The 19,551-nt window shown below is 50.4% G+C and overlaps 1 protein-coding gene across 1 annotated transcript in view; it reads left to right on the top strand.

Moving 5' to 3' along the window:
* The window catches only part of zswim6 (zinc finger, SWIM-type containing 6), an 89,926-nt gene that overhangs the window by 31,197 nt on the left and 39,178 nt on the right, over nucleotides 1-19,551 (top strand). Inside the window, exon 2 of the mRNA XM_064306892.1 lies at nucleotides 16,207-16,563. Coding sequence (XP_064162962.1) covers nucleotides 16,207-16,563 — 357 coding nt within the window. The remainder of the gene's footprint in view (nucleotides 1-16,206; nucleotides 16,564-19,551) is intronic.

Raw genomic sequence — 19,551 nt, 5'->3', positions numbered from 1 at the left:
ATCACACAGCTTCACCAGCTGCGGCGTTAGCGTTAGCGTGAGGGCTGGCTAATTTACTTTAGCCTACAGTTCTGGAGCAACTTCCTTATTTCTTATTCTGTAGTGTTAAAAAAATAATTAAAATAGTTCCATAAAAATATAAGCATTCTGTTTTCCCACTGCTGTTTTATATAGTGTGCTCGCACACTTCTTTGTATTCCTTTAAAATGATTTAAAATAACTTTTCTTTCTACGATATCCAAAAAGTGTTTTTTTTTCATTAACAAATTGGAAGTTGGTCTGTATTTTCGGCTTTCAAAGGATAGTAGAAGTTTGAGCTGTGTCCACATTTTCACATTGATTCAATCGACCGTTATTTATAAAAATAAAAAAATCTAGGGGAAATTCGTCTCCTGAATACTTTGGGTGTTTATTTTATTGGGTTAAACATGGTCTCTCTATAGCATCTTAAATTTCACAGTTTGTATGATTCAAGAAAGTTCACCAGTTGTTTGTGATTGTGAATACGAAAGCGTATATCGCCTATTGTTTTGTGTTTTCCCGCAGTCCAACAATGGCCAAGTTCAAATCGTCTGGCGGTGCGACCGTTGCTGGCCGCTCCACGTTTTCTTCTTCTTTCCCTTCTTTTGTCCTTCAGAAAAGGCAGAACAAAGTTATTTGGAGAGCAGAATAGGTTTTGACAGCTGTTGCGGTTGGGGTGGGGGTGGGGGTTGGGGTGGGGGGTGCGAGCCTCTGAAAGGGGAAACTGGCGCGTCGAGGGTTAACGCCGGCGTGTGCGGGAGGCTTTGGGGTGTTTCCTGTCCCCGGTGACCTTGCTGTGGCCCCTCCCCCCGGTTTGTGCGGACGGGAGCGGCGCGGGGCGCGCGGGGTCAAAGGTAGCCGCGGCGGATGCATTACGCTGCTCAGCGGAGAGGAAGTGCGCTGGAAAAACGCTGAGTTTGGCCTGGCGAGCCGCCAAAGCGCCGCTCTCTCTCTCTCTCCTCTCTCTCTCCCCTGCTCTCTCTTCTCTCTCTCTCCCCCTGCTCTCTCTCTCTCTCTCTCTCTCTCGCTCTCTCTCTCTCTCTCGCCTTCGCTCTCTCTCTCTCTCTCTCTCTCGCTCTCTCTCTCTCTCTCACTCTCTCTCTCTCTCTCTCTCTCTCTCTCAGAGCTCTCTCTCTCTCTGTCATGCTTTCTCTCTCTCTCTCTCTCTCTCTCTCTCTCCCCCTGCTCTCTCTCTCTCTTTCGCTCTCTCCCTCTCCCCTGCTCTCTCTCTCTCTCTCCCCCTGCTCTCTCTCTTTCTCTCTCTCCCCCTGCTCTCTCTCTCTCTCCCCTGCTCTCTCTCTCTCTCTCACAGCTCAGGGCTGTCTGAGCTCCCAGCTGCTGTTCCGTCTGCTCTTCAGGAATGCAGCGTCCGTCTCTGTGTGACATCACCACCAGCGAGCGGTTCAACTGAGGGCCAGGCAGCGCTGGGAGGGGCCTATCGTGTGTGTGTGTGTGTCTGTGTGTGTCTGCGTGTGTGTGTGTCTGCGTGTGTGTGTGTCTGCGTGTGTGTGTGTGCGTGTGTGTGTGTGCTGTTGTGTCTGTGTGTTGCGTGTGTGTGTGTCTGTGTGTGTGTCTGTGCGTGTGTCTGTGTGTGTGTGTGTGTGTGTATGCGTGTGTGTGTGTGCTGTGTGTGTGTGTGTGTTCTGTGTGTGTGTGTGTGTGTGTGCTGTGGTGTGTGTGTGTGCGGTGTGTGTGTGGGCGTGTGCTGTGTGCGTGTGCGTGTGTGCTGTGTGTGCTGTGTGTGTGTGTGTGTTGTGTGTGTGTGTGTTGTGTGTTGTGTGTGTGTGTGTGTGTGTGTGTGTTGGTGTGTGTGTGTGTCTGGTGTTGTGGTGTGTGTGTGTGTGTTTGTGTGTGCTGTGTGTGTGTGTGTGTGTGGTATGCGTGTGTGTGTGTGTGTCGTGTGTGTGTGGTGTGTTGTGTGTGTGTGTCTTGCGTGTGTGTGTGTGTCTGCGTGTGTGTGCTGTGTGTGCCTGCTGTGGTGTGTGTGTATGCGTGTGTGTGTGTGTCTGGTGTGTGTTGTATGCGTGTCGTGTGTGGTGTGTGTGTGTGTGTACTTGTGTGTGTGTTTCCTGTCTCTGAGCAGTGTATAAATAACATGCGTGTGGACTGTGCCCCAGTGGAGCACCTCCATATGTGCGCTCTTCCGCTTCCTTTCTCTGGCCTCTGTTAGTCACGCCTGTGACATGAATGAACCAGCAGAGCGTCCGTCTGAACCGGCAGAGCGTCCGTCTGAACCGGCAGAGCGTCCGTCTGAACCAGCAGAGCGTCTGTCTGAACCGGCAGAGCGTCTGTCTGAACCAGCAGAGCGTTGTCTGAACCGGCAGAGCGTCTGTCTGAACCAGCAGAGCGTCCGTCTGAACCAGCAGAGCGTCTGTCTGAACCAGCAGAGCGTCTGTCTGAACCAGCAGAGCGTCTGTCTGAACCGGCAGAGCGTCTGTCTGAACCAGCAGAGCGTCTGTCTGAACCAGCAGAGCGTCTGTCTGAACCAGCAGAGCGTCTGTCTGAACCAGCAGAGCGTCTGTCTGAACCAGCAGAGCGTCTGTCTGAACCAGCAGAGCGTCTGAACCAGCAGAGCGTCTGTCTGAACCGGCAGAGCGTCTGAACCAGCAGAGCGTCTGTCTGAACCAGCAGAGCGTCTGTCTGAACCGCAGAGCGTCTGTCTGAACCAGCAGAGCGTCTGTCTGAACCAGCAGAGCGTCTGTCTGAACCAGCAGAGCGTCTGTCTGAACGGGCAGAGCGTCTGTCTGAACCGGCAGAGCGTCTGTCTGAACCGGCAGAGCGTCTGTCTGAACCGGCAGAGCGTCTGTCTGAACCGGCAGAGCGTCCGTCTGAACCAGCAGAGCGTCCGTCTGAACCAGCAGAGCGTCCGTCTGAACCGGCAGAGCGTCCGTCTGAACCGGCAGAGCGTCTGTCTGAACGGGCAGAGCGTCTGTCTGAACCGGCAGAGCGTCTGTCTGAACCAGCAGAGCGTCTGTCTGAACCAGCAGAGCGTCTGTCTGAACCAGCAGAGCGTCTGTCTGAACCAGCAGAGCGTCTGTCTGAACCGGCAGAGCGTTCTGAACCAGCAGAGCGTCTGTCTGAACCAGCAGAGCGTCTGTCGAGCAGAGCGTCTGAACCAGCAGAGCGTCTGTCTGAACCGGGCAGAGCGTCTGTCTGAACCGGCAGAGCGTCTGTCTGAACCAGCAGAGCGTCTGTCTGACCGGGCAGAGCGTCTGTCTGAACCGGCAGAGCGTCTGTCTGCACCGGCAGAGCGTCTGTCTGCACCGGCAGAGCGTCCGTCTGAACCGACAGCAGCTGCGTGTTCTTTAATGTATCCCATAATGCCTCTATACAATCCCTCGGGATACATACCATGTATATTTGTCTACTTTTCCTTTTTTTAATGTGTCTGTGCTTTGGTTGGACATTTTATTCCGCTGTATCGTGGTAAACATAAATGCAAAAGCCTGTCTTTTGTGCCAAAATCCACCTGAAATATGGAGTCTCAAAGGTGCACCTCTCACCAGCATTTTTTAGATTTGTCTGGAATGCAGGACTGGTAGCCTTAATTCCCTTCTGCTTTCTGGCAGCCGCTGAACTGGCCCGCTGATGGAGTCATTCTGAAGCGTATTAAAAAGAGAACTGAAAGTCATATTGCGGAGAATTTGACTCCCTTTTTCTGTCAGCGGTGGTTGAAACTGCAAGTCATTGGCATTGTATGGGTGCTGAGTGGTAGCTTGGTAGCGGTGTTAGCAGGAGCTCGGCGTGTTTGATTGGCATCCCTGTGTTTCTTACGCTGTGCTATTGCCATGTGTCTCGCATTGATAATGGCGCATTGTTAGGGATTATAACCACCTGCTTTTCTGCTAAGACTTCAAACAAAACACAAAGACTGCAGCCTGAACAAGCAGGACCTGTCCCCTGCGTGTGCGTGTTTGTGCGTGTGTGTGTGTGTGTGTGTGTGCACATGCCTGCATGCTTGTTTTTGTGTGTGTGTTTGGGCGTGCCTGCATGTGTGTGTGTGTGTGTTTGGGCGTGCTTGCGTGCGCGTGTGCTTGTTTGTTTGTGTGTGTTTGGGCGTGTGAGTAAACACACACACACAGCCTAAGTAGTGTTTATATACAATTACTGTATTTGTGCATATAGTTAATATGTATCTTTATTATTTGTATCAGAGATATAGATCTCTCTCTCTCCCCGCTCTCTCTCTCTCTCTCTCTCTCTCTCTCTCTCTCTCTCTCTCTCTCTTGCCCTCTCTCTCTCTCTCTGTCTCTCTCTCTCTCTCCCCCTCTCTCTCTCTCTCTCTCTCTCTCCTCCCTCTTCTCCTCTCTCTTCTCTCTCTCTCTCTCTCTCTCTCCCCTCTCTCTCTCTCTCTCTCTCTCCTCTCTCCTCTCTCTTCCTCTCCTCTCTCTCTCTCTCTCTCTCTCCCCCTCTCTCTCTCTCTCTCTCTCTCTCTCTTCTCTCTCCCTCTCTCTCTCTCTCTCTCTCTCCCCCTCTCTCTCTCTCTGTCTCTCCCTCTCTCTCCGCTGTCCTGTCGGGTGCCGTTGTGCCCGTGTGGAGCTCTAAGAAGGGCACACGTGCGGTATGTCTTAGCGAGCGGGCACAGAGCGGGGGGGGGGGACCTGAGGCAGGGAGGGGGTGTTGGGGGCGGGTCCTTCCTATTTTTAAAGAGTATTCATCCCCCCGGTCGGGAGCCTTTCCTGGGGGGTGCATCCATGGCCCGGAGCGGTAGCGTCCCATAATCCCCCCCTTCCTTACTCTCGTCTTTAAAAAGCACGCGTGAGAAAGCCCTGGCACGACATTCCGCTTCCCTCGCACCGCCGAGACTCATGGGTAACCCGCCCCCCCCCTCCACAGCACTCTCACACACGGGCCCGGGAGGGCAGTGACACCCCCTCTGACGCGGGGACGCGTCTAAAATAAAAAAGGCATGTAAACTATGAAAACGTCTGAGATAGTTTGCTCAGATGCTCTTCCTCAACGTCTGCGTTAGCCCGTTAGCGCAGTAGCGACCCTCCTCTCTGTCCTCTTCTTTTTCGAGGGGAGCGTAGAGGTCGTGACCTTGTTGACGTGCGCTTCGTGAGGAAATGCCGTCCCGCTCCCCGCACCCCCTTTGGTTAAAACCCCACAGGAAGCGCAGGCTCTCTTTAGGGCTGGGGGAGGGGGGGGGGGGGGGGGGGGGGCGGGGACAGGGCCCCCACACCCCTCCTGTTTGTAATGTTATCAATGTTCAAATAATCTCCTGCTAAGAGGCGGAGTGGGTGGAGGGTGGTGTGGTACTCTTAGCAGGCTGGGGGGAGGGGGGTGTACAGGGGCCTCATTTCACACACCCACCCCCCCCCCCCCCCCCCCCCCCCCCCCGGGTAGCGTTTCCTCCAGTAACGTGAGGCCAAGCCCACATTGCAGTGTCACCAACCCCAGCATACAGTAATGATATCAGCGCTAGCCTGAGGAAACAGCTGCCTGACTGTATCTCCTCCCTCCCTTCCTCCCTCCCTCTCTCTCTCTCTCTCTCCTCTCTCTCTTCTTCCCTTCCTCCCTCCCTCTCTCTCTTCCTCCCTTCCTCTCTCTCTCTCTCTCCTCTCTCTCTTCTTCCCTCCCTCCCTCCCTTCCTCCCTCCCTCTCTTTCCTTTTCAGCTGTGCCAGAGCGTGTGTCCCTCTGGAGAAGCAGGAGGAGGATGTTGGGGGTTAGGGTGTGGGGGTACAGGGGGAGCTGTGTGTGGTAACTCTGAGGTCCCCCGGCTCCTTTGATATGGGAAAACGATCCGAAAGCAAAACAGGAGAGGGATCAGGTCCTCGAGGGGGCCCCTCTGGAGCGGGGCGGGGCGCTGGCGTGGCCGATTGTTGTACAAACATCGCCAGCCACAGCTGTGCTCCTTCACCCCCCCCTCCACCCCCACCCCCACCCCCCGGAGCAGGATACCGCTGCCGAGCAGCGGATTTATTAGCAGCCTCGCGCCCCCCCCCCCCCCCCCCCGCCCGGTCACGCTCACACATCGCTCCTTAACAGGACCACACAAACTCAGTCCCTGGTCTTAATCCCCACACCCCTACACCCCCCCCATACAGCCCTGGCCTTAACCTCTCTCTTCCAGCGCGCCCGGTCGCATCCTCAACGCTGTGCACGTGTTCAGTAAAGCGAGGGAAACGTTTCTTTGTTCGTTACTTAAAATGGTGTCCAGGTCACCCCCAGCAGTGCCTGCTCTGCTAACCTGAGGCGTCCCGTTTCTGCGTCTCGCAAACGCACGCGGACGTTCGGTCCCAAAGTACGGACCCTCCCCTTTCTTCCCTCGCACGATTGGCCCCCTCTTCCGCTGCCGCGTGGTTCTGTTCTGGCCCTGTCGGTCGCCGGGACGGTCTCTGGGACACGGTCTCTGACGCTGCCGTGCCAGGGTTAGGGTTAGGGTTTCAGTCGGGGCCTCCTGGGGCGCGTGGGGGCGCGTGGTTCCCTGCTTCCCTGGCGTGTGCGTGAAAGCGGCCGACTCAGAAGCCTCGTTTCTCTTTCAGCGGGAGCCAAAAGCTGTTCGCTGGGAGAGTCTGGATGAGGCGCCATTTAGCACATGTTCCTCTGGACGTTTCCTAATTTAATCCAGACCTGCTACACCCCGCCCCCACACACACACACACATACGCACTCTCACACACTCTGTCTCACACACACCTTTAGCCTGCAACAAGCTTTTTGCCCACATTCATTGGAAGGTTACTAACTCAAAAACAAGCAAACCAGATTAATGACCTTGGTTCAGTTACATCGTAATTTCTCAGGATTATTCTCAGGGAAATTTCCAAATTCAATTAGACAAATATGCCGCAGCGCAGAATCTAATTTGAGAGCGTGGAGGACGCTCGTGTTTACGAGCACACGCTCTGGTTTCAGCTGAAGTGTGTTTGCATGTTTTGACCTTCTCTTATGTACGTAGGCTATGGTCTGGGTTTATTTCTTTCCCACTGCTGTCACTAATTTTCCAATTATTAAGTGGGACAAACCTCCACCCCAAAATCCCTCCCAAAACTCCACCCAAAAATCCCTCTTAAAACTCCTCCTGAAAATCTCTCCCAAAACCTCTACCTCAAATCTCTCCAAAAAACTCCATTCCGAAATCTCTCAAACCTCCCCAAAATCTCTCCACCTCCCCATTCTTCTGTGTGTGTATCGGGTCTGTTCCAGTTCTGTTGGTGGCCAGGGTGGCTAAAACAGCCCCGAAAAATCCACACAAATCCACTGTGATGTAATCCTGCGCAACTGCATTTGAGTCCGTTTTCGGGGAACGGGTGTAATCTTGCACTCTCTCATGCCCGTTTTTTTTTTTTTCCTCCTTCCTCAACTTTCCGGGCCTTGCTGGTATCTGAGTGCATTTCATTCCAGCTTTGAAAAGTTTCCCAGTGCATTGTGGGACCACTTTGCTTTATCGCTGCTGGCGTTCATAAAAGCGACTTCCTTTTAAGAGTTTGGTGCGCTCTCTCTCTCTCTCACTCTCACTCTCTCTCTCCCTCCCTCCGGCAAAGGGTAAGGCTTAACCGAGTGTTGTGTTTTGAGTAACTGCACCCAGGGTGCACTGTTTCTGAGGCTGAACTTTAAATGTGTGGAGAGTTTGATTGGCTCCCGTGTGTTTGTGTAGTGTTCGGTGAAACCGGTTGTGGGGGGGGGGGGTGTGTTATGTGGGCTTTTGTGATTTTCCTCCAGACTGCGCGGTTTCTGGGACAGCTGGGCTGTGTTCGGGTTCCTGCTAAAATTGGCTACTTTGGGGCTTTTGAAGCTCCGAGGTCTCTTGAACAGGCAGGAGAATAGTCTTCCCCCTCAGACAGGGATGGGATGGGGGGGTGGGTTGTGGGAAGAGGGTCATGTCAGTGTTTAATAACTTGCACATGAGATACTGAAGCGAAGCTTAAATACCAAACATTATCTTGGAATCATTGGAAAAAAAAATTTTTTTTGGGGGTGGGGGGGGGGGGGGTAGATAGGGGTGGGAAAGAGGGGAATTGGTTAGCAAGTAAATGTGAGGGTTGTTTGTGTGTGTGTGTGTGTGTGTATTGTGTATCTGTGTGTGTGCTGGTGTCTGAGCCGCAGGTACTCCGTGTGTGTGTGTGTGTGTGTGTCTCTGTGTGTGTGGTGGTGTCTGAGCCGCAGAGTGAGCTCGTGTGTGTGTGTGTGTGGTGAACGTGTGGGGGTTATGTGGTTTTGTGTGTGTCTCGATGCGGTTTGTGGACAGCTGTGGCTGTGTTGGTTGTAGATGGCTTTGTGGTTTGAGTCGAGGTCCTTGCGCAGGGTGTTTCTCGAGGTGATGGTGGGGGTGTGTGTTGTGTGGAGGGTATGTGTGTTCTTGTGGTATGGGTGTTTGGTTGTTTTTTGGGGTGGTTGATGGTGGTGGGGAGTGAATGGTGCAGTGTGAGGGTTGTTTGTGTGTGGTTGTGTGTGTTTGTGTCGTGTGTGTGTGGTGTCTGACCAGGTATGTGTGTGTGTGTGTGTGTGTGTTTGTGTGTGTGGTGGTGTCTGCGCGGTACTGTGTGGTGTGGTGTGTGTGTGTGTGTGTGTGTGTGTGTGTGTGTGAGTGTGTGTGTGTGTGTGTGTGTGGTGCTGGTGTCAGAGAGCCCCCTGCCACACGCAGGGCCTCCTCTCTCAGATGGCGCTCATATTTGGTGAAGTGGGGCGATGTTGCCGTGGAGACGGAATGCGCGTGGCTTTTTTGGGTACGGTACGTTAAATTGGGCCTGTACTGAGGTCGGGGGGGGGGGGGGGGGGTTGGGTAGGGCTGAGCTGCACGGTCTAAAAGGGTACATGCCGCGACGCTTCCTGCGTCACTGGCCCCGCCCCCGCTATTTCAGCTTTGCGCTTGGCTGCTCAGGCGGCGTGGCCCAAAGCAAACAGGTTTTCCGCCAGATATGCGCCTCCCTGGTTTTTGCGACGAGCGGTGGGCGGCAGGGGCGGCCTGCTTATTTATACTGACCGGCGGCAGCGTGGGCAGCCGTGCATTCTGGGAATCGGCGTGAAAGCCGGCTCCGCGATGCGAAGCGCGGAAACCCCGGCCCCGCCCGAACTCTCGCACCTCTATTTAAATGTGTCACAGGAGCCCCGCGGTAGAACCTGATACGCGCTCTCTGTGCGGGGAAGTACCAGCGCAGGACCATTTGCTTCATACAGCAAATGGCCTATGAGAAAAACAGAACAGGCCCGGCTGATATTTTCTTGTTGCCGGGGGCAAACTTGTAAAAAAAGCAGAAAGTGTTTCCTAAATGCAAAGCTTAGCCGGAGCAAGGCCTCTGTGGGCTCTGTGGTCTGATGGTTAAGCCATTACGCAAAGCAGCGTCTGTCCTTTGTCTTCAGATGAAGCAGAGCCCGAACTGTCATGTCTTATTTTATCATCGTTCCACATTCTGCAGTAGGATGTGCAGTTGGAGCTAAGAATGGCAGCAGGTTTTTCCTGCCTGCGCTAGAGAGATGCGTCTTAGACCAGCGACACTCTCAGACCGGGCAGGGAGCGTCCTCGCGGTCCCGTCCAGCCTGGGGAACCGTGAGGAACCGGAGCCAACCGCCGCTTGCAAACGGCAAGAGGGTCTCCTGCTTGGTTAACAACCCCCAGCTCTCTGTTCCCTCATGCCCAGGAGATACAGTGTACTTTAGCTCTTCAGCTTTGTGTTTAGGCTCTACCATCAAGAAACAAAAAAAACTAGCTGAATTTCTTCAGTGTGTTGTCTGTCTACTTAAAGCAAGCAGAGCTTGGCTCTTCGTTCTCCTGGCATGTTTAAACCATGGGGCTTTGTTGCCATCCTACATCCTGCAGAACGTGCACATGGTGCTTTCCTCTACATCCTGCAGAACGTGCACACGGTGCTTTCCTCTACATCCTGCAGAACGTGCACACGGTGCTTTCCTCTACATCCTGCAGAACGTGCACACGGTGCTTTCCTCTACATCCTGCAGAACGTGCACATGGTGCTTTCCTCTACATCCTGCAGAACGTGCACACGGTGCTTTCCTCTACATCCTGCAGAACGTGCACACGGTGCTTTCCTCTACATCCTGCAGAACGTGCACACGGTGCTTTCCTCTACATCCTGCAGAACGTGCACACGGTGCTTTCCTCTACATCCTGCAGAACGTGCACATGGTGCTTTCCTCTACATCCTGCAGAACGTGCACATGGTGCTTTCCTCTACATCCTGCAGAACGTGCACATGGTGCTTTCCTCTACATCCTGCAGAACGTGCACATGGTGCTTTCCTCTACATCCTGCAGAACGTGCACGCGGTGCTTTCCTCTACATCTGCAGGAACACACGTGCACCACTGCTTTCCTACATCCTGCAGAACGTGCACATGGTGCTTTCCTCTACATCCTGCAGAACGTGCACACGGTGCTTTCCTCTACATCCTGCAGAACGTGCACACGGTGCTTTCCTCTACATTCTGCAGAATGTGCACATGGTGCTTTCCTCTACATTCTGCAGAACGTGACGTGTCCTCTACATTCTGACGTGCTTGCCCGTGTTCCTCTACATCCTGCAGAACGTGCACATGGTGCTTTCCTCTACATCCTGCAGAACGTGCACACTGCTTTCCTTGGCAGCTGCCGAGGAATTTGCAGGTCTGGGTTAATTGTGCATTTTGAAATTCTAATTCATACAAAATGGTGACAGGAACAGGAACAGGTTACAGGCCTGTATTACGTGCGGTGTGTGTGTGTGTGTGTGTGTGTGTGTGAGGGGGGGTAGGGGAGACAGACAGATTTGCGTCTGATAGGACAGGATTTATGGCCAGTATTTTGGAACGCTCTCAGAAATGTCCATCTCCCATAATGCCTGCTTTACTGGCAAAAAAAAAAAAACAGCCCCACTGCCATCTTTCTTCATTTTAGTTGTCAGCAAATGCAGGAGTAAAGTTTTTTCTCTGACGGGGGTGGAAATGAGCCATTATCAATCTACGGCTCAACGGGTGCCACCTTCCCGCCAGTCCCCCCAGCCTGCCACACATCACCTCCGGTACCGCCATCCGCCATCTGCGCTCCTGGGCCGCTCCTGGGCCGCTCGTCTGAAACGCGGAATTCATTCTGGCCGTCGCGGCTTTTCTGCGCTTTTATTTCTCTTTAGAAAATGAAATTGGGTGTGAAAAGATCCAATTTGATTTTTTTTGGGGGCGGGGGGGTGTGGGGTGGGGTTGAGGTGTCTGCCACCCTCGTTAATGTGTTTTGTTTCAGAAGCAGTCAGGCATTTCAGTATGGCAGGGAGAGGGCCAGGGCCTGCATGCAAATAGCCCCACCTGAGTGCTGTTATGGTACTGGCCGATGTGAGAAGGCATTCATTCCAGTGATACTGATGACCTCATATCCCGGGAAAATCCATTTGCAGTAAAGACGGAGGGGGGTGGCCTGATGTCTCTCTTGGTTAAATACAGTGCTGCGGTTTGAAAGAACGTCCACTTTATTCACCGATTGTGTATCTGCTGCAGGGACAGTGGGTCATTAACCGTGAGAATGCTGGCTTGCGTTTGGTTTTTGGTGATGGTTCGGTGGCGAGTGAGAGAGAGAGAATGAGAGAGAGTGGGTGAGAGATGGGAAGGGAAAGAGAGTGTGATAGGGAGTGAGAGAGAGAGACAGAGAGAGAGAGAGAGTGAGTGAGTGACAGAGAGAAAGAGAGTGAGTGATAGATAGGGAGTGAGAGAGAGAGACAGAGAGAGAGAGAGAGTGAGTGAGTGAAGAGGGAGAGAGGGGAGGTAGATGAGTGAGAGAGAGAACAAAGGGAGAGAGAGAGAGTGAGGACGGAGAAGAGGGAGAGAGAGAGAGGAGTGAACGAGGAGAGAGAGAAGGAGGAGAGAAGAGAGAGAGAAGAGGAGATATGGCAGGCTTTGAAGCCTCCACGGTCCTCAGGTATACCTGACTGGTGCAGCAGAGCCCAGCATTAATAAAGTTCACTCTTACTGGGATAAAAGGACAGCAGGTGTGAATTCTGGTGTGGCCTGGCTCAGGTGCTGTGTGAGGAAGTCGGACAGCTGGCCTGCTGAGTGCGGGTAGGGTTTTTTGGGCGTGATCCCACCACAGGGCGGTTGCTGGATGATGCGTACGGCACCGCCATGTCCACAGACCCCCCAGGAAGGGGGGGTGGGGGGCACACAGAGAGGGGCTGGCCTTGACAGGAAGTACCTCTCTGTGCCGCCCAAAAATTTGCTCTCTGAATCTGTCCCTCCCGTCATTCGCCAGGTTCGCTGGCGGAACCAATCCTTGCCTCTTCACTACGTCTGATTTTGGGACGGGTTTTCCTGTCCAGCACGACACGTTGGTGGTTACTGAGGCTGTCCTCCCCATAACCAGGATGGTCAACTTCTTAAACCAAATTTAGGGGTTTTGAAATGTATGGGTATTGATTTATAGATGAGAGATTTCAAAAGGAAATGAGAGGGAGGGGGAGCTCTTGAGCGTTTTTATGTGCATCACATGATATTTAAAGATGACAACATTCAAGGGATCTGACAGCACTGTCCCTGTGAAAAGAGAACATTTGCTCGGTTGATTTCCCAGTTTCGTTTCAATTTCATTTTTCATGTATTGCCATCACATATTTAACAAAAAACTGATCACTAGGGATACTCATTATTGTGCAAAATATGCAGTTATATATCTTTGGGATTTTGTAATGTTTTAGTATTGCGGTTCTGGTTAGTGATCATTGTTGCATTTGAGTATAACCTGCAACAGATGTTCTAGTCTCTCCACTGGTGCGCATGGGTTAGTTTAAGGACGGATCAGAACGATACTGGTAGATTTTTTTCGTCTCTATTATTGTAATGCAAATACAAATTTTAATCCAGTAGGCAGCCTTTTTTCCATCCCTGTCTATCCGTTTTCTTTGTGTTCCTTTCTTCTTCTCACGTGGAAGTGAAATTAAAAGGCAAAATAATAAACTCCGTGGCCAGCGGAGTGTGGAGATTCAGCTAATTATTTAGCAGTCTGTCAGAGAGTAGCGGGAAGCGCGGGGGCCGCCTTTAACCCAGGCGAACAGATGGCGCGGATCTGATGAACTGTCCGCGAGATGCCGTTCCTCGCAAGATGCGAAGACTCCGGAGAATTCTCTCACTCCCCCCGCGACACCCTCGCCTCTCGCCGCCAGCTCATTAAAGTGTTCCCGCATCTCCCCGGCACCTCGCGCTAAATCCGTGCCAAGAAACAGGGAGACGTGCGTTGTGTGTGCATGCGGGTGTGCTTGCGCGTGTCCGTGCGTGTGTGTGCTCGCGCGTAAATGTATACTCTAATATTACCCTGGAAAACGTGGAACTCTGGTGTTATGTATTCCGATAACTACTACTGAATTGGGGTAGAAAAAATAAAATAACATCTCACATTCACGGAAAACGCATTGCTTTTAAACTCAGTACCGACATTGATATAAATTTAATATAGAGATTTTCCCACTCTTTGTTCTGCATCGAGGTTATTAACTGTGCCTACCACACATTCAGTTTAGAGGAATTAAACGATGTGAATATGCAGCCAACTAATTTATAAGCCGAATGATATATAAATTCACGTTTGTTTAAATAGGCTTCTAAACGTTTGCTCTTATTACCTGCATTTGTAGCCATGGAGACCGTTAAGGGGGAATAATTTTGATTTTGAAGCTGGTAATTAGGAGCCGTTGCACAAAGTGGACCTGTTTGTGTAGCTGGAGATTAAACAAAATGAAGGACTGGCAGACAGAGGTGATTTAAATGTTCTATGAGCCTTTTGTAAGGAATATGCCCGAAATCAATTTATTTTCTTTCTTCTGGTGTCTTGCAGACATTAATATCACTCATTTGGCAGATAACAGATTTCTTTTGCATTCGTGATAAACTCTCGTCTTAAATGTGTGTTTTGCGCACAAATTAAATAAGTCTCTTGATTGTTTGTTGTGTTTCTAAGGGCGTACGATTTTGAGGCACGTAATTGACCCAGAGTTAAGGGCCATTTCTGTCTTAGCCGCAAGCCGCCAGTCCGACCGAAGCAGCAGCGCACCTTGTTGTAGCTCGACACCGCGTTAAAACCAAAGGTAGCAATTCCGATCCCATCCACACTCCCCAAAACAATAATTAGGGAGATTTGTGAGCTGCAGTGGTGTTGGAAAACAGTTTTACACGGTGAAAGAGCAGATTAAAGGTTAGTAGTGCTTAAGTTGAGGGGCAGGTGATGCATGTGTTACCCCACCCCCCAACACAGCTGAAACACCAGACGTGCCTCTCACTCACAGGTATGGAGCAAACTGGCTGCTTAGCAATGCTGTGATCTCTAATGCCCCCCAACACACATAATCATTTCAGCTCTTTAAGGGGGGGGGGGAGGCTGTACTGTTCTGCTGTTTTGTATGTGTGTGTGTGTGCTTGTATGTTTGTGTGTGTGTGTGCGTGCAGGAGTGTGCTGCATGTATTCATTTTAGTTAGTTAACCGCTGGCTTTTCCCCTTTTCTGCCATGGAATCAAATTTTTTACAGTACAGTTGGAGTCAAATTGTTTTAACTTCTAGATTGTGTCACAGAAGTAAATTAAGAGGACGGAAGTATGTATTGTTGGAATTTCATATTATACATTATTGAATGTATTGTAAATAGCACCTGCTGCTCATTAAAGAGGAGGTTGATGGTCTCTCTTGTTAAAGGAGGCAGAGCTTCCTGTTTTAGGTGAGATGAGGTGGGTAAGGGGCGGGGCTTTTGAGTGTGAGACTGCACAGTGCACTCCCATACTGTGCGGATGACCAAGTCAAACCCGTGACTCTGATTGCGTCGCCTATAATATGACAGAAGGCTTCCCTGTATTAAATAATAAATGTGCATTTGCGATGCCTGTGCACGTGTGCTTTTCCCAGCGTTTCCAAGGAGACTTTCCGAGAAAGGGCACGCGGGGTTAAGCCCTATACCCCCCCCCGCTGTATCCTGCTGAATCGGCGCGAGGCCGCGTCTGTGTCACATTAGGCAGATCTCACAGAGATCTCTTAGCCGCTCAGTGCTGCCGCCGGCTTTCTGACCGTAAGGACGCATTGTTTGAGTCATGTCTGAGCCATCCGTTATTTTTTCACTGCTTGTCGCGTGTGAGTGATGCTTCCACGCGTGATTAATGGGGGGGAGGCGGCAGGGGGCACCGGGGGGCACCGGTATCTTAAAGAGGGGAAAGGGGGGCAGCACGCTGCCAGCTACGCGGCTTTTTAGTATGCCTTCATCGTTACTCTTGTTTACCACGGTGCGTCTGGGCCTGAATCATCCGTCACGCGAATTGAAAGGCCCCCAACCCCCCCCCAAATGTCTACTCGCCAACAAGACGCATACATCACAGCGACTGGCAGCGGGGGCGAAAAAAACAAACAAAGTAAAAAAAACAACAGCGGCCGTGCGAAAAATGAGCGTTTTATGTTTGCTCGTCTCGTCCAGCGGCTGCCATTTTGATTTCCCTTTACTTGGGGGGTAAGCCGCATTCAGTCAGGTTGCCGGTTCTGTATTGGCCGGGCTCGGTGCTGCAGCGAAGCGGGTCACAGGCAGGCGGCGGGGAGGAAACTGGCGCGTCTCGCCGCGGCTGGTTCCGTGCGATTTCCTGGCTCTCCCGACGCCGCTGGGCGAGCCAGGAGATCAAACGCTATTCAGATGAGCGGCTGCATCATTAACCTGCCTCAGAAACAGGGCCGCCCACCCAGTCCGCCTCTGCCTTAATCCCTCCCTCCCTCTCTCCCTCCCTCCCTCTCTCCCTCCCTCCTTCTCTCTCTCTCCTCATCCCCCCTCTCTCTACCCACCCCTCTTCCTCGCTCCTTCTCTCCCATCTTTCTCTCCCCCTTCTCTCCCCCATTTCTCTCTCACTCTCTCCCCCTTTCTCTCACTCACTCTCCTTTCGCTCTCTCTTCCCCCTACCTCTATCCCACCCTCTCTTCTTCTCTCCCACCTTTCTCTCCTCCTCTCTCACATGTTTCTCTTTCCCTCTCTCTTTCTTTCTCTCTCTCTCTCTCTCCCTCTCTTTGTCTGTCTCCTCCTTTCTCTCCCTCTCTCTGTTTAATCCAGTTCAACCCACATTTAATTGGCATGAAAGAGTGTACACTTTAGTGTCCAAAGTATGATCTTCAATGCTGTATGTGCTGTAACAGACAGAACAAAAAAAAATGAAATGTGTATTTATATATTTGCGTGTGTATATTTATCTGTCTCTCTCTCTCTCTCTCTCTGTCTCTCTCTCTCTCTCTCTCTCTCTCTCTCTCTCTGGCAGGTTTTCACCTCAGCGGCACGGTGACGGAGGCCGCCACGCCATCGGAGCCCGAGGTCGTCTGCAACGTGGCCATCAGCTTCGACCGCTGCAAGATCACGTCCGTCACCTGCGGCTGCGGCAACAAGGACATCTTCTACTGCGCCCACGTGGTGGCGCTGTCCCTGTACCGCATACGCAAGCCCGACCAGGTCAAGCTGCACCTGCCCATCTCAGAGACGCTCTTTCAGATGAACCGCGACCAGCTGCAGAAGTTTGTACAGTATTTAATCACCGTGCACCACACGGAGGTGCTGCCCACCGCCCAGAAGCTGGCCGACGAGATCCTCTCCCAGAACTCCCAGATCAATCAAGTGCACGGTAAGATGCGACTTTCCCTGGTGGGCGGGGTTTGGTGGGGGAGGGGGCGGAGTTGGGTGACTTGGCCCCTCCCACTGCGTTTTGGTTGGTCGGAGGCAGCTGTGAGCTGTGGACTTGCCCGCAGCTTCGTGAAGTCCATGTTGAGGATTTCTCTGGCTTGTGCTGCAAAAGGGCATTCGCATGGCGGGCTTGCTGACAAAATACACCCTGGACCGCTGTTCACCTTGCACCGGCTGTGTCACGTGTCTTCTAGATCGGTGTTTAGAATGCTCCGTTATGTGGCCCGAGTCATGTTATCATTTCAGTTCAGTTAAAACTGTTTTTTAAGAATTTGCTCCTTGATGCAGCTGTGTGGCTGTGTGTTTGAAAGAGGAGGCGGTGGTTGGGTTGTGCTCCTCCTTGGGTTGGGTTGTGCGCCTCCTTGCTCGCCCCAAGGAGGAAGAGGAGGATGCGAGCGCCTCATCCCGTCCTGTCTGACGGAGGAGTACGAGCTGCTTCCTGTCGAACGACTCTGTCTGGGCGAAGTGCTTTGGAAGGCGGTTATTTTTGGTTTTTGCTTGCGGTTAGTAATCCAGCTGCCTCGCTGTCCTACATCTCGTTACTCATCAACAGTTCTTTTGTGTCTTTTTTAAAATTTTATTTTTTTAAACACGGTTTGGCTGCAGAAATGTTTGGGTGATTTGTGACAGTCCTCCAAAATACTTTAATTTCTACCTGTCTGTTTCTACCCTGACTTGTAGGGGCCTGGGTCGTAGCCCTACATTGAAGGGACCTCAGTTTTAGCCCACTGAAGAACTAGCCTATAGCAAAGCTGTGTTGGGTCTTTGCTCTTTGAGGGACTGCAGCTAAGCTGTTGGGCACTAAAACGCTCTCCTCTTTTTTCTTCAAGAATAAACAGTGTTTGGTTTATTCAGTACGTCTCCCCCAATCCTTCTGTATGGTGTGCCAGGAGGTGCTAAAGTCACATTTATGTATGCCAGAATCTATGCCGTGTGCATGCGCGTGTGTGAGCTCATGCAGGAGCAGTTTTTTAAAATCCAAGGAAAAAAAGCTTTTTGCGATTTGCTGCAAGCAATGTCATCAGTTAGGCTGACTTTTTTTTTTTTTTTAAATCTTTAATTTTTAAATTTTTATTTTTTTTAGAAATGGGAACGAAGCCGGTGAGATGAAATGGTCAAGGCTGGAATGTTGGCTCATAGCTTTTCTTCCCTTGCAGGTGCTCTTTAATAAAAACAAAAAAAAAAAAAAAGCTGCAATCGTTTGGTATTTCAGGGAACAAAAAGCCGAATTGTTCTGGAAGAACCTTGTGACACCTAAAGATGTTCACCAATACAAGGGCTTTCTTCACCCCTGGCCTGCTGACCCATGGGGCTGAACACCGTGTTTGAGTTTCAGTGGTATCTGCAGCGTTGTGGTTTCACTGCTGTTCCTTTTGCTATCAGCCATTTAACATTGAGAGGTTTATTTCCGTCATGTAGCCTACTTTAACTGAACCGTGGAATGGAACCAGACTGTATTACTGGACTTTGAAGGACAGGTCGGTGATTTCAGGTAGTGAAGTCACTTGATTAGTTTTCGTACTTGTATGAAAGGCTCTGACATGTATGGGTGCTTACCACTTTAATAGTCCCGTTCTCTAGGTATAGGAAATGACGTATGTATCTCGCTGTTTTTTTTTCTTTGCCATCGTGTGGAAAGTGCTCAAGTTCGGCGTATAGTTTAGATTACTTTCCTGTAGATTTCTTACCACAGGAAGAAATAAGGATTTATATCCGCCTATCCCACTAACAACATGTCTCCCCATTGGACATTTTACCGACATCAGCCAAATCCTCACCCTCACGACCCAATCACAATCTCGCATACACACGCAAAATACCCATACCTTTTTACTCTGAAACATTTCCAGTTTAAACAGCTAATCCGCCTGTGGCCTAGCGGGTGTGGTTACAGTCTTGGGAGCATGGGGTCTTAGGTTCGAGCCCAGCTAGGGACATCAATAATTAATAATTGATATCAATACTTTTAATGGCAGGCCTGGACTGGTCTTGTATGTGTGAGTAACTTGGCATTTTTGTACGTTGAAAACGTGTTTTTTATGAGATGATGTATACGTGACAGAAACAGTGTAAGTCTTTGTACATTTTTAGTTGTCTCTTTTACATTGTTAAAAAGAGTAATATTCTCATTTGTATGTAATTAAGTTACTGTTTCTGCTAAAATGATCATTGCCATGCTGATTGATGTATTTAATGAGTTTGATGGTTTGATTTGGTACTGCATGTATATATGTTTATATGTATGTACGTATGTATGTTTATATATATATATATATAATATATATATAATTATATATGGAGATTTCTTTATTCATGCTTCACAGTAATTTATTTAATTAAATGCCTAATGGCGATTTATTGTTATTCCAGACTGATGACAATACTGAATGTTAAACTGCACCGATAAATACTGTTGGAACGCTACACCGTTCCGAGAAGAAATTACATCTCCTCATCTTCATTCCTGTGTCCTGACCGATGCATCGTCCTGTTTTCTGCCCAAACCTATATGAATTAGCCTGACTTAATTACCTCACCAACAGTACTGTTGTATTTTTTTCTATGATGGCGGCCAAATATGGATTTAGCTGCATGGGTCAGAATTTCTCTCAGAACTTTGCAGATAGAGACAGAGAGTGCCTGAGGTCTTCCTCATCAAAATTCAGATGCGCTGTTGGGATTTTATCTGATTCAGAAATGAGAAACCAGGCGAAATCGTAACAATTAGAAAGAGAGAAATCTATAGTTCTTCTCTTGTTTACTATTGTAAATGACGTGTGTAATAAGAAGGTGGAAAGCTAAGTGTAGCATTAGCATATGAACCTTCCCCTCGTCCTTTCCATTAGTCTGGCCCCTGTGTTTGTAATGTTTGGTATTCACCAAATTATTATTTTTTTTCATTAATTTTTTTATTTCTAGTCTGCATGTT

The sequence above is a fragment of the Anguilla rostrata genome, chromosome 14 (assembly GCF_018555375.3).
Source record: "Anguilla rostrata isolate EN2019 chromosome 14, ASM1855537v3, whole genome shotgun sequence".
In the NCBI taxonomy this organism is placed as follows: domain Eukaryota; kingdom Metazoa; phylum Chordata; class Actinopteri; order Anguilliformes; family Anguillidae; genus Anguilla; species Anguilla rostrata.
This window is presented reverse-complemented; position numbering and strand designations above follow the sequence as displayed.